General features: G+C 49.2%; 2 protein-coding genes across 12 annotated transcripts in view; both read right to left on the bottom strand.

The window, feature by feature from the left end:
* Positions 1–231: 231 nt before the first annotated feature.
* On the bottom strand, positions 232–2654 carry HOXA2 (homeobox A2). The gene is made up of 2 exons (XM_005549927.5): positions 2081–2654; positions 232–1436 (listed from the first exon to the last, which is right to left on the bottom strand). The coding sequence occupies exons 1-2, from the start codon at positions 2466–2468 to the stop codon at positions 697–699; spliced, it is 1128 nt and encodes a 375-aa protein (XP_005549984.1). The 5' UTR covers positions 2469–2654; the 3' UTR covers positions 232–696.
* Positions 2655–6994: 4340 nt separating this feature from the next.
* Positions 6995–13322, bottom strand: part of HOXA3 (homeobox A3) — a 45321-nt gene continuing 38993 nt past the window's right edge. For all 11 annotated transcript variants that reach the window (XM_065542177.1, XM_074035316.1, XM_005549929.4 and 8 more), the window contains 2 exons: positions 10112–10757; positions 6995–8716 (listed from right to left, as the gene is read on the bottom strand). In XM_065542177.1, coding sequence (XP_065398249.1) covers positions 7911–8716; positions 10112–10637 — 1332 coding nt within the window. In that variant the 5' untranslated portion in view covers positions 10638–10757 and the 3' untranslated portion in view covers positions 6995–7910. The remainder of the gene's footprint in view (positions 8717–10111; positions 10758–13322) is intronic.

The raw sequence follows: 13322 nt of genomic DNA, 5'->3' as shown, positions 1-13322 counted from the left end.
TCTATTACCAATTTAAATCTATGGCTTGAACCTGTGCACTGAAAATCAAATCTATTCCCTTTAAAAAGAAGGAGGAGAAGAAGCAAAAAAGCAAAAACAAACAAACAAACAACAACAACAAAAAAAACTTATTAGAAGCCCTAGTCATTTTTTGGCTTTCTGTTTTGTTGCTGTCCATTGAAGACTTTGAACATGCCGCCTTAATAAATGTATTAAAATTGAAAAAGAGGATAAATTGTGACTAGAATTTTATTTACCAAGTTAGACTAAAAGAAGAAAAAGAAACTGTTATGAGCCTTGAAAAAGGGGAGAAAAATAAGAAAGCTATTTATAGGAAAGGAGAATTTATTCTACAAAAAATATGCATGACAATGCATCCTAATGTAATACAAAAATAAAAAGAAAGTGAAGATACAATTAGATGATCACTTTCTTGCAGGTCTCATATTGCTCTCAGGAAATCACATAAAGGGTGGTTGAGTTAGGTTTAAAACAACTAAAACTCCAAAATAATCTGTAAAAGATGGCTCTGTTTGGAACTGGGTCAGGGAATCACTAAACAGAAAATCCTCAACATTTAAAGGAGGGAAGGGTAGGTCAAGAAGAAAATAAAAATAAACTCCAGAATAAAAGAAGGCAAAACCACCTGGTCAAAGGGGTTTTTGTTTTGTGATGCTTTGTTTTGCTTTAATGTTTTTAGTAATTCAGATGCTGCAAGTCGATTGTGGTGAGTGTGTCTGTAAAAAAGTCAAAGCTGTCAGCTGAAATATCTACGGGACTGTCGAGGGAACCTGGCAAACTGGGTGAAACTGTGTCTGAAAGCTGCAGGCAGGAATCTGTGGAGAAAACGTTAAAGTCCTGCAAAGAGGGGACCTCGAGGGCCTCAGGACTGTCATTGTTTAGGCCAGCTCCACAGTTCTGGCCCATTGTTGACAAGCAGTTAGGAACAGTGGGTGACTGGTGCTGAAAATGTTTCAGATTTTTCTCATTGCTGGTTAAAGGCGAGACTGGGAAACTTTGGGAGTCGCCATTGTGTCCATTGGGAGCCTGCTGCTGAGAGAGGGCATTTTGCTGAAAAGTGTAGCCTTCCCTCTCCAGAAGGGCCCCAGAGACGCTAAGGGCTTGCTCAAAGAGCGTCTTCTCTTCCTCGTCCTCCTCTACTTTCTCGGAGTCCTCAAGGCTTTTACATTTCCCTTCGCTATTTTGGTTTTCCTTGCACTGGGTCTGCCTCTTGTGCTTCATCCTCCGGTTCTGAAACCACACTTTCACTTGTCTCTCAGTCAAATCCAGTAGCGCTGCAATCTCCACCCTTCGGGGTCTGCAAAGGTACTTGTTGAAATGAAATTCTTTTTCCAGCTCTAGAAGCTGTGTGTTGGTGTAAGCAGTTCTCAGGCGCCGCGATCCCCCGCCGCTGCCATCGGCGATTTCCAGGGATTCTGCGGAAAGGGAAACCAACAAGAGACACACGCACAGTTGGAGGTGGAGGGGTCCGAGCGGGGTTATTCCACTGGAGAATAAATACAGCAGAAAAGATCAACTGCAACAAAATGGCCGCCCCTGGATGCAGTAGAGCTATTGTGCTGCCTTTCCTGGGAGCCCAGCCTGGGGAGACCCGGTCTCCTCCTCGTCTACTGAATTCATGCCTATGACTCCCCTCAACCTCTTCATCCGGGAGCAAACTTTATATTAGTCACAACACAATTTATAATTAATGCATCAGCTGCTTAGCTGAGCAAGAGCGATCTATCACTCTTCATTACTGTCAAAAAGCCAAACTCTAGGACAACTAGACAGGAGGAGGTCAGTTCCAACTCAAATAAATCATCCCACATTACACAAGTTCGGGAAAGTTTCCCCCCACTTCCTAAAAATATATATGTCTCATTGTAGAGCACAGGATCCCCTTTCCTCTCCATCAAACCCACTCCTGAGCCCACAGGGGCAAAGACAAGGCAACCAAGCATCTCTCCCTCTCCTCCTTCTCTCCCAGCCCACTCTCCCCTCCCCCAACAGCCACTCTCGGGGCAGCCCGGAGAAGGAAGAGGGTCCCGGAGACCTGGGGCCAAGTCTTTGGACTGACCTTTGTGGCTGAGGCAAGCAGGGCCGGTGGCTGCGGCGGCGGCGGCGGCGGCGGCCGGCGGAAGTGCGGTTTTCTTGGCCGCCTTCTTCTCCTTCATCCAGGGGTACTCAGGCGGCTGCAGGGCGCCGGCGGGCACCGGGCTGCCGCGGCTGCCCGCGGGGCTCGGCTTGGGGCGGCCGCCAGCGCCGTGGCGAGGGTGATTGCCGGGGTTCAGGCTGGGAATGGTCTGCTCAAAAGGAGGAGGAATCAGTGTCGAGTGTGAAAGCGTCGAGGTCTTGATTGATGAACTTTGAAATGTATCAGCGACAGGGGGAAAAGATGTCAGGCACTCAGCGAGCGACGGCTGGCTATTGATAAAACCAATCTCTCGCTCAAATTCGTAATTCATGGCCTTCTCCTTGGAGCCCCCTCAGAGAAAAAGTTCCCTCTTTTGGAGGGGCTTTGGGGGGGCAAGGCCCAGGAAAAAGGCGAGCGCAGAGGAAAAAAAAAAATCTATCATAGAATATCGCTGCTAGGGTGTTTTTTTTCTAATTCACTGATTACAGCCGTATGGGGACCGCGCTACTATTAAACTATTGAATTCATGGAGACAAGGTTGAAATTGGACCGAATTGGCTGTCACATGATTGCTTCTGCCCAATGACAATTTGGGCTTTAATCAAAAGAAGCCACTGTCTGTTTGATTGATCCAAAAAAGTCGGGAAGGAACGCCTCATTGGGGGCCAGCGAGGCTTTATTTACACTTTTTTCAGGGCAAAAATACATATATGTTGGTGTGGGTGGGGATGTCCCGGAGTACGTGGGGGCGAGGGTGCCTGAGCGCCTCCTGATCTGCAAGGATCTGGTGTGTGAGCCTGGGAGTGTGTGTGTGTGAATGTGTGCGAGTGTAAGCCCTGCTGTCGGTCCCGCCGGTGGCTGCCCTCTGCCTCCCCCGCACACTCCGCGCATTGTTTGGGACTGTCGGGAAGACGCCTCGCACCTCACAAATCATTTAAGCACCTCAGTCTGACGCCTGCAGTCATTAACAAAGTAATCCATTAATCTTCAAAGTTTTGACACCCGAGGGCCCTGCATCCCAGCCACATAAGTTCTGTTAAAGCAGGAGAAAGGAGCAGAGGGAGAGAGGAGATGCGAGAGGGAGAATAAAGAGAGAGGGAAGAAGAGAGAGATGGAGAGATGGAGAAAGAGAAGACAGAAAAGAGAGAAGAAAAGAAAGATTTTGGTTGGGAGGGGGTCCTCCTTTTCGTTCCCTTTTCCTCCTTCACTTTTCCTGAAACCAGTTCCTGGATCTCAAAACTGATCTCTCTCGGTCTGTTTTGCTTCCTGCCTGTCTTTTTCCCTCTTTTTCCTCTTCTCCCCCTTTCTCCCTCCCTCTCTCTTATGTCCGCCTCCCCTTCTTCCCGCAGCCTCTCGCCCCCCTCCCAGTGTCCAGCCCAGAGTCTGTGCCCCCGGCCCATTGTTAGCAGGCTATTCCACGGCAGCTTTGCATCTGGCTCCGGCGGGAAGCGGAAAACGGGAGGCGGCTCTCAAAGCTTCCCAACCTTCCTGCGCCATCAACTTCTCAGGAGTGGCTGGAGAAAGATGCATGTGCCAAGCGAGACAACAACCCCAGGTCCATGTGTCCAAATCCCCGTAGCCAGGGCGGCGGCCAGCCAAAGAAATGCCGCCCCGAGCAGGCGCGTGCGGCTCCTGGCATTCTGGGTTTCATACCCATAGGGCTCGGGTGCGGTGAGTATTTCCGATTTCCAGAAAGTCTGTTGGAAGTTACCAGCAAGGAAAGAGAAGATGCTTGTTCCTCTCTCTCCCTCCCTCTCTCTTTTTTTCTACCCTTCTTCTTGTCCTTGACGCTCTGGCTGGGGGCTGGTTGGTTTAGATACAGCGAGTGCTCCCTGGCAGCCTGAACTGCCTCCCACACCTTCCTGATCCTTGGGCACCGGGGATGTTTGCTTCCGGGTTCTGTTGTGGGAAACAGCACTGCGGGGGAGAGGAGGCGACCCAAGGAGGAATTATAAAGATTCTCGTTCTCCTTCATTCTCTTTTTCCAATTCGGAGACTTGAGACTGAGCGCATCTTGGACGGTGCTAGAGGGTTCAAAAGATAACACCTTTAGGTACCAAAAAATAATTTTTTAAAATCCACCAAGCCAGAAAGAGGTAAGGAGGCTGAGAGGTAGATCTGGAGGTACCTCTTTTCCCCCCCAAACCCTGAGGATGGTGATTCGCTTTTGCTTCCTTTGAAATAGACGAAGTGATCAGAGTCCCCCAGGCCGGCAGGCATCAATGGCAGGAAAATAAATCATTCTGATGGCCAGGGAGAGAGAGGTTGGAGGGGGAGAAAAATCTACGTAGAAAACAAGAAAGGCCAACCAAGGAGCAAAGGCAGGACCCCATCTCTGAGGCCGGCATCAAAGAGGGTTTGGGGTGGAAATCAGATATAAGTGGCCTATATCATTGACCACTGAGCACTGCCTTGCAGATGGAGATGCTATTTCGGAAAATGTGAGGTTTTTTAGTTTTCTTGCTTTTATTCCAAACAAAGCTCCGAAGGAAGTCTGGGCGCGATCAATCTTGCTCACCAAAAGCCTTGACAGCTTCTAGCCCTTAAGAACACATTTCAGCTTCCAGCTCCTTCCAAGATAAAATGTGACCAAGCAAAGAGGAGAGCAGGAAATGCAAGTAAATAAGGAAAACTAGTCTTTAAAAATATATATTTTGGCAGTGAAAAGGATTAGGGCTCCTTTTAGGAAGGGTGCTTTGCGGACTCTAGGATGGCGGCTTTTGGCATTTGTTTTTACCAGAAAATAGTATAGGCTTAAGGGAAGGGGGGTGCAGAGAGGGAGCAGCGCTGCCCCCATATCTCTGAGGCTTTGTCAGGGGCTGCGTGGGTGAGAGCTTTCTGCCGCTTCAGCCGCCTTAATTCAAATACCATCTGGAAGAAAACCCTTTTCTTTGACCACTCAACACTGAAATCTTCCCCAAGTCTATTACTTTAACTCATGGGATATTTTAATAAGGATTTCTTTTTAATATCTAGGAAACTGGGGGGTGAAGTCAATACTTTTTTCTTTGAAAGCCAAAATGAATGTCTTGACTGGTAAGATATGGGAAATCACATTAGAATCTTATTTTAAAATCTTAGCCCTGGGGGAAGGAGGAAGCCTCCAAACCATCCCTCCCTCAGCTAAAGAGTAGATTTCAGAAGTGGGTTCAAATAGTGATATCCCTGAAAGATCTTCATCCTTAGATGAAGATCTTTATTTTTCTAGGTAATTTTACTAGCTGTTCCTTATTTTTCCAGGTAATTTTACACGTGTCTCTAAACTGATTACTTAAAAGAAGACTCCTGTATCTGCTCAGCGTGACCAAAAGGTGGAAGCCCTAGTCCTCACAAAGCCTGGTTTTGCAGCCTCTGCATTTCTGAGGTGCGCCATATTTTGGCACAGAGGTTGAGGTGCGGAGAGCAAATCTATTTCTCCCATAGCCCAAACTCTTTAAAAAGGATATATATAATATTTTATATATATATATATATTTCAACAGCCTTAGGACAGATATGGGGAAAGCACCTCTGGGTGTGAGAGGAACACTGAGCTCTCCGCAGCAGCCTGGCTTGGCATCCTCCGAGCCTTTTCCTTAAACTGAGGAGTTTCTCTAAAAGCAGCTCGTTGGTACCCAGCAGTACCCAGAAATGGCTCCAGTGCCTGCTTCTAAGAATAATCTGAGGGAGCTTCACAGGGGGAAGATAACGGCCATGATGATGGATATTTTGGATTGCAAACAAAATGGCGACATTTTCCTCTTCTGCCTCTGAAAGATACAATCCAGGGAGAATAGGGATTTATTTCTCACATCCGATGCTCTTGATCCCCAGACGAAAGCGGTTCCTCACTTCCAGCTCTGAAGCGGGTGATGATGGGATGCAGGTCTGAGGTTTGCATTTTCTGAATTTGGTTCCTTTCTCGAGGAATCCTTAAATCTGAAGATGAAAATATTTCCCTTTACTGTGCCTTCTTTTGCCTCTACCAGCCAGTCAGTAAGCAGCCCTATCTTAAATCCAGGAGTGGAAATGTAATATTTAGCTCCTGTAACATCAAATCCAAAAAGTACTTATAAAATTGCATTTTTATTACAAAGATACCGATCTCCTTGCTCTCTCCCCCTCCCCCTGGGGCCATAAAAAGAAAGCTGGGAGGGATGGAGAGGAAATAAATTCAGAGAATGCCAAATACTACATTCAGAAGGAAGCTGATGCTGGGATTCAGGCAGTCCAGGGAAGGACTGGCTCAGGTGACTCTCCCCAGCTCAGTCCTCCGTTTGCTGGAGACCCGGGTGAGCCTCAGTCCCTTTCAAACTGTTTCGCTCCGCGTGCAGATTTTAGGAACCATTCTTTCCTTCTGACACTGTAATAGACTGCAAAGCATCCCAGAGGAGACCAGGAGTCCGATTGCTCCCGGAAAGTGCTCGGCATCCTCTGCGCGGCTGGCTAATCCCGAGGTTTAGACGTTAGTTGGTCCGCTTTGATCCGAGCAAGAGCGTGGAGCAGAAGACCGCCCTGCGTTATCCCCCGGCTCGGCCGCGGGGCACCTGTGCGCTCCCGCTGCGCCTTGGGCCGGGCTGCCTTTGTTTCTTTAGAGCACAGCACTCGGCAGCCCCTGCGCCCTCGGCCTACCTCCGCAGCAGCTGGGAACCGGGCAGCCCAGCGGGCCGGCCGCACGGCGTTACCAGAGCTGCCGCAGCCGCCTGGAGCCCCAGCCGCCATCCTGAGAATTCGCCGAGCTTCCAGGCGAATAGCCTGGCCAGGCCCCATGCTGGAGCCGAAGGGCTGCTGAGCCCGGCCTGCTCTGCCGGCTCGCCTCGGCCTGAATTCCACGCAGACCCACGTCTTCGGCCAAGGAACCCCTTCTTAACACGTATATTATTCAGAATAAAAACTTTATTTCTTTTTGTTTCTCAGAATGTGAGCAGCAAGGAATGTAGAATTCTCAAAACAAATCTAGTATTTTTCGCGTTTACAGATTTTTTTTTTTCAGTTTTGCCGGATGTTACAAACCTAAATCACTGTTTTCAAAAGCTGGATCTTCTCTGGTTTTATTGCATCATTACCGTTTAAAGGAATTATACTTCCCTTTGAAATAAAAAAAAAAATTCTAAGTACGCCAATACACAATTGAACAAAAGGCCCAAGAACCCTCTGAACCATCAGGGTACAGAATTTCTTTAATATAAATACGAACGGATGGGGATAAATAATATTTAAAACTTAGATTATTCAATGCTTGCAAAAAAATATAAATAAATCTGACTGTTCACCAGCATACACACACGGAAAGACGTACACTTAGTCATCCTTGCACAGGGAGCCCCTGTTTCAAAGCGCCTTTGATTTTTTTTTCTCATTCTTTATAAGAAGTGCAATTAAAAAAATTAAAATTAAAAAAAGTAATCGCTTCCCCTCGGGAGCCATAATGTACGAACAAATTCACATTGAAAACTCGACTAGAAAATTTGTTCATATACCCTGTTTCTGATCAAAGAGTGGAGAAGGTAAAGGGTGCAGGGCCAGTGGCCTATCGAGGAGCACGAAGAGATAAATATCGCTACTGATACAGCCATTCCAGCAACCAAGATTGCTACGTCACATAAACTATAAAAACGCCTTCCCAACGAGGGGGGAAACCGGGAAAGGAGTGCGGGGGCGGAGAAGAGAGAAAAGGAAGGAAGGAAGGAAAGGGCAGGAAGAACCTAAAAAAAAAAAAAAAAAAAAAAAAAAGCAACCAAAGAAAAAAGGTGGGTGGGGGGAGACTCTCCTGGCGCATAGCACCAGCCCACCATCACAGGTGGGTGAGCTTGGGTGCTTCCTGAATTCTTCCCTGAGAAGGATGGTGGGCAGTAAGGTCCGTGTAGGTGGGGTGCGGCTCCCCAGGCCCGGGCCCGTGGTGGTGGCCGCTGCCCAGCGGCCCGGCGCCCCCATAGTCCATGGCGCCCGAGGCAGCGTGGGGGAGGTGAGTTAGACCAAAGAGGGCTGGCCCAGAGTTGCTCATGGGCTCCACGTAGCTGCCCCCCACGAAGACGGGGCTTCCCTGTATGTGTGGGGTCCCATAGCTGCCGTTGCCCTGCAGGCCATGAGCGTGCGGGTCATAGTCGGGGGTGCCCCCTGCGCCCGCCCCTGCCGCCGTATAGCGCTTCTGTGGGGGTGGTGGGGGTGCACAGCTGGGCAGGGATGCAGGGTAGGAGGCGGGGGGCAGCCCGTAGGTACCCTGGGGGGGCTTGGAGAAGGGCGGCGGCGACTGGGGCTCGTACGGGACGCTGTTGACCAACGAATGCATAGAGTTCAGATAGCCACCGGCGCCGGGGGGCACGGGACTGCGACTTGGAGACTGGCCCCCCGATGAGGTTAGCATGCCCTTGCCCTTCTGATCCTTTTTGTACTTCATGCGGCGATTCTGGAACCAGATCTTGATCTGGCGCTCAGTGAGGTTCAGCAGATTGGCCATCTCCACCCGGCGCGGCCGGCACAGGTAGCGGTTGAAGTGGAATTCTTTTTCCAGCTCCACCAGCTGCGCACTCGTGTAGGCCGTGCGCGCGCGCTTGGACGAAGCCTGCCCCGGCGGGCTCTTGTCGCCAGCGCAGCTCTCGCCTGCGAGGACAGAGAGAGGAAGAGCGGCGTCAGGGGCTGCCGCGGCCCCGCCCAGCCCCTGACCCAGCCCGGCCCCTCCTTCCACCAGGCCCCAAAGGTTCCTGAATCTGTCAGGTCCCAGAGAGAAGAAGGAACTAGGTGCTCTTCTCTTCTCCTGGTGGGTAAAACAGCGGTACTCCCCATTCAGCCAAGGAGCAAATCACAGGTTTCTCAAGGGAGAAAGGACAGAGAAGTAGAACTCCCGGTTTGCCTTCCTGGTCTGGATTTTCTTTTTAGAGCTATTAACTTTCTGACTCATTTACTGGTCCCTTTGGCCTATCGGACAACAGCCTCCCTGTGGGCCAGTCTCAGCATCTCCATTCCCTTCACAGTAACTGAAATGTGGGAAACCTAATGTACACACTCATTCCCCTCCCACACTGTCCGACAATAATTAGGCAGTAGCTTCAACTGGCCACTTTTTTCTCTCTACCCAGAGGAGATGGGCAGACTGGAAACCTCAAACTTTGGGCAGAGAAGGCCCAAAGAAGAGATCCCATTGAAGGTATTTCTGGTGGGGAGGCCTAGGCCCTTCATGCCGTGTCCTATTCTTTAGGGTTCCCTATGTCATCAAGCAGCCTGCCCCGGCTTTTGTCCACTAATCTTGTACCCTTCTGTCCTCCCTGGCCCCCCAAATCCTAGCTATGGAGGTCCCAGATGCTCAGGCTCAGAGCAGGGCACTGGCAACTGGAGAAGGCAGGGGCAAAGGTAACCAAAATGCTAGGAAGCCTATGGCCTGGGGCCTTTCCTCTACTGGAGCCTGCTTCCAGGAGGCCCATGTGGTTCCCATCAGGATGACAAGTCTGCATCCCCCTCCTCCAGGAGATCTTTGGCTGCTTTCATTGTACTAAGTCTGAGTAGGGTCTTCCCAGAGGTAAGGCAGCCACTCCATCTGCTGGAGCAAAAATTGGCTCTGATTATAGGCAAAGCATTGATTCTGTCTTGGAGGGTGATTAGGCCTGTTTTTATTCTGCCACATTGTAGTATGGGGAGGATGTCACTGTTTTATTAGAAGAGCTATGCTAAAAAGATAGACAGTGGAGCTCAGGTTGTTTCTGCACAGAGGTCCTAACTCCAAGAGTGGAGCAAGAAGGGATTCCAACTGCACTAGACCCTACTTGCCCTCGGAGAAGTCCAGAGGGACTCTCAGCAAGTCTCTGGGGTTTTCCAGCCTACAGAGGCCTATCACCTCCCTAAGTTGCAAAGACTCTGAAAACCTTTTTGGTGGGCAGTGGTGTGGGAGCAGTGAATTCCAGATATGCTCCATCACTCCTAGGTTGTGCTAGATGTCGTGGGCAGTAGCTCCGGGACCGGGAGCCAGGCCAGGGGACCCTCTTCCAGAAGGCACTCCTTTACCTGAGCTAGAGCTGCTGGTTTTCTGCTTTGTGTTTTGTCGAGACTCTTTCATCCAGGGGAAGATTTGTTTGGCCACTGTGGGTGAGTTGAGCAGGGGGCTCTTGGCCGCGTTGGCGGGGGTGGGGTTGCTGCTGGCATTCTGAGGTGGGGAGACAGAAGAGGGAGGCGGGGGCGCGGCAGGGGTAGGTGCAGGGGGCTGAGGTGGGGGCTGAGGCGGCTGTGGGGCAGGGGGCGCGGCCTGGGTCGGCGGCGGGTGCAGGGGCGGCTCGCCCAGGCTTGGAGGCTGGCTAGGTGGGGCGCTCAGGCTGCGCAGGCACGCGTCACTCAGTTCGTGTGCCTTGGGGTGGCCTCCGGCGCTGGAGGAAGACTGGAGGGAGCAGGCGGGTCGATGGTACTCGCCGTCGGCACCCAAAGCGACGGACGCCGGGTACGGCTGCTGATTGGCATTATAAGCGAACCCGTTGGCTGCCTGGTAGGGGTAGCCACCGTAGATCGCCGAGCTGTCGTAGTAGGTCGCTTTTTGCATCGCGTTGTTTCACGATCTTGATCGCACACTCTGACAGGGGTTTGACACTCGTGAGGGCGCACATTGGCACGCCCCCGCGGTCACGTGACACTCCGCCGCCAATGGCCGCCCCGCGCAGACCTAGGGGGGCGAGAAGCGCAGCGCGGTGAGGGCTCCGCGCAAATCCATCTTACTCTCAATAGCTAAGTGACATGAAAGCCATAAAAGAAAAAGTGGTCAGCAATATTTAGCAGCACGACTTGGCCCCGGGCGCAGGGAGCCGCGCTATAAAAAACCGCTGGAATTTACTGGCAGCTACAAATATTTGCTTAACTTGCTTCTGGAGTTGGGGGATTTTCCGGGGAGAGAGAAGGAGAATGAGTGAGGGCTGGAAGCCGACTCTCAGGAGCCGGGGTCCAAAAGGAGAAAGGCTTGATAGGCTAGAAAGGAACAAGGCTGGGAGCTTTCTTTTCCGGGGAAGAAGAAACTTGGGGTGTCGCTTAGTTTCTGCTCCTTGGCCTCCTCCAGAGGGCCCAAGACTCCTCCACTCTGGGAATCTTGGGAAGGGAACCAGGAGGCAAAGGGGAGCTTGGGTCGCCAATGTTTTCTCGGCTTTAGGACTGATGTTTGCCAAAAGAGCCCTGACATGGAGTAACTTCCCACCCAGCTCCTTCTTGGACCTTCCTGCTCCCAAAAGAGGTTTGCACAAAAAATTTTCAGGCAATTTGCCCCATCCAACCATGCTGGATTTCAGAAGCTGAGCTTGTTAGGCAGTTAATCCACCTTGTTGGGGATATGACTCACCTCCTCCAAATGAACCCCTTGTGGCCAAGAAGGGGGGAGGGAAAACTTTGGTTGGAACACATTTCGCGCGTGTGTGTGTGTGTGTGTGTGTGTGTGTGTGTGTGTGTGTTTGCAGGAGGGACCAACAGTAACACCCCACCCAGCAAGTCACAACTAAAATCCTGGAGAGTTCTTTACTCCTTTCCTCTCCCTGTTTCTTAGGCACTTCCCAGCAAGCCACCCCCACTTCTTTACTTCCTCCCCCCAGTTACAGGAGGTTCCCAGAACCTCCTATCTTGGACTTTCTGAGGTGCTGTTATTCGGGGCAACTATCAAATTCTACCTGTTAAAACATGATGGATTAGAGAGAAAAAAAAAACCTCCAGGAACCTGAAAAACCAGCGTTCATCTCCATGACCACGGCTTGAACTCTCCTTCCAACTTAACGATAATAGGTTCTGTCTTAGAAACTGCTATGTAATTTGATGTATAGGGGTCATTTGGCTCCGGACGAGGGATGGAAGCACAAGCCATAAAATCCTGCCAGAGTTTCCTGATCTTTGTGTACTGTTGTTGTTGTTGATATTTGTTACTTGGCCTATTTACCTGCTTCAGAAATTCCAAGTAAAGGATAACCCTGAAAATCTAAAAAGCAGTTGAAAACCCCCTCAACCCTCTTTCATTTAGAAAGCAGTTTGCAAAAGTTCAATCTGTTTTCTTTTTGTTTTCAACCATTGCATGGTCAACCTCTAGTTCTCAGCACAGAAAAGTTCCACGTGAGTTTCAAATATTCACCCCCCCACACACACACACACACTCGGAATGTTAGTCCCTCTGACCACTTAAGAAAATTATAACAAATTCAAAAGAAAATGGTTAACATTCAGTCCAACTATATATATTGAGTCCCAGAATTATTCACATTTTCCAGGAATATTAGATGCTTTGTTAACTAGAAAAAAAAGATAATGTATTGCATCTACCAGTAGATGATTATAATTCCATTGCTAATAATGGAGTCCTTTAGATTTCATTATTAAGCCAACAATCTGACCAACATCTGCAAAACAGGCACAATTAATTTTCCAGAACCTCAATTAAAAATTACAGCATCCCTTATCCAGAGTTATTGTCAGTGATCATGAGCCCTGGAGCATTGTTCCTCTTTTGGAAATAGGAAGCTACACATACCATGGTTGAAAGTAAATAAAGGATAAAATAAAACTGAATAGCAATTTAATGTATCAATTTCCTTTTCTTTTACTGAAAACAGTTCCTATTACATTTGGCAGAGTTAATGTCGGCCATTATAAATTTTTTAGATACCAGGCTTGTGTAAAATAAAATGTCAGGTTAAGAAAATTAGACACTCGAACAGCAAGATATTAGATAAAACAAAATTAAGTTGATTTTGCACATGCAATATTTCTAGTGACTTGCTAATCCATTATCACAGGTTATACCAGCCTACTACTTACTTAAGTCTTTTTATCAAGTTGTGCATTGTTTTGCACAATAACAAAAATATCTTTGAAAATCAAAGAGCATACAACAGCCCCCATAAACTTAAAATATGAATTCGATTCTGGGATCCCACCAAAATCCTTCCCATTGTTTGAGGTCAGCAGACCACTACCTTGGAGCTCATACATCCCCACACCCCAACCCAGCCCCCAAAGTTTGCAACCTAGTAAAGAAGTTGGAGATTTGCCAGCCAGGAAACTTTGCTTTGCACTGCCAAGCAAAGGCTGGGGATGAGGGGAGATTCCTCCACAAAGATCTGTTTCTGGACAATACTCTCCAGGTGCAAGAGCCGAAAAAGAGTTGAAGAGGCTAAATTGAGTGCAAGAAGCAAGCCCTATTGCTTCTCTGGAAGATGTGTCCAAATTCACCCTCCGTCCTACAAACATCGCTCCCTCTTCC

Source organism: Macaca fascicularis, chromosome 3 (assembly GCF_037993035.2).
Source record: "Macaca fascicularis isolate 582-1 chromosome 3, T2T-MFA8v1.1".
Lineage (NCBI taxonomy): Eukaryota > Metazoa > Chordata > Mammalia > Primates > Cercopithecidae > Macaca > Macaca fascicularis.
Note: the sequence above shows the minus strand (reverse complement) of the source record. Positions and strands in the feature narration are given on the sequence as shown.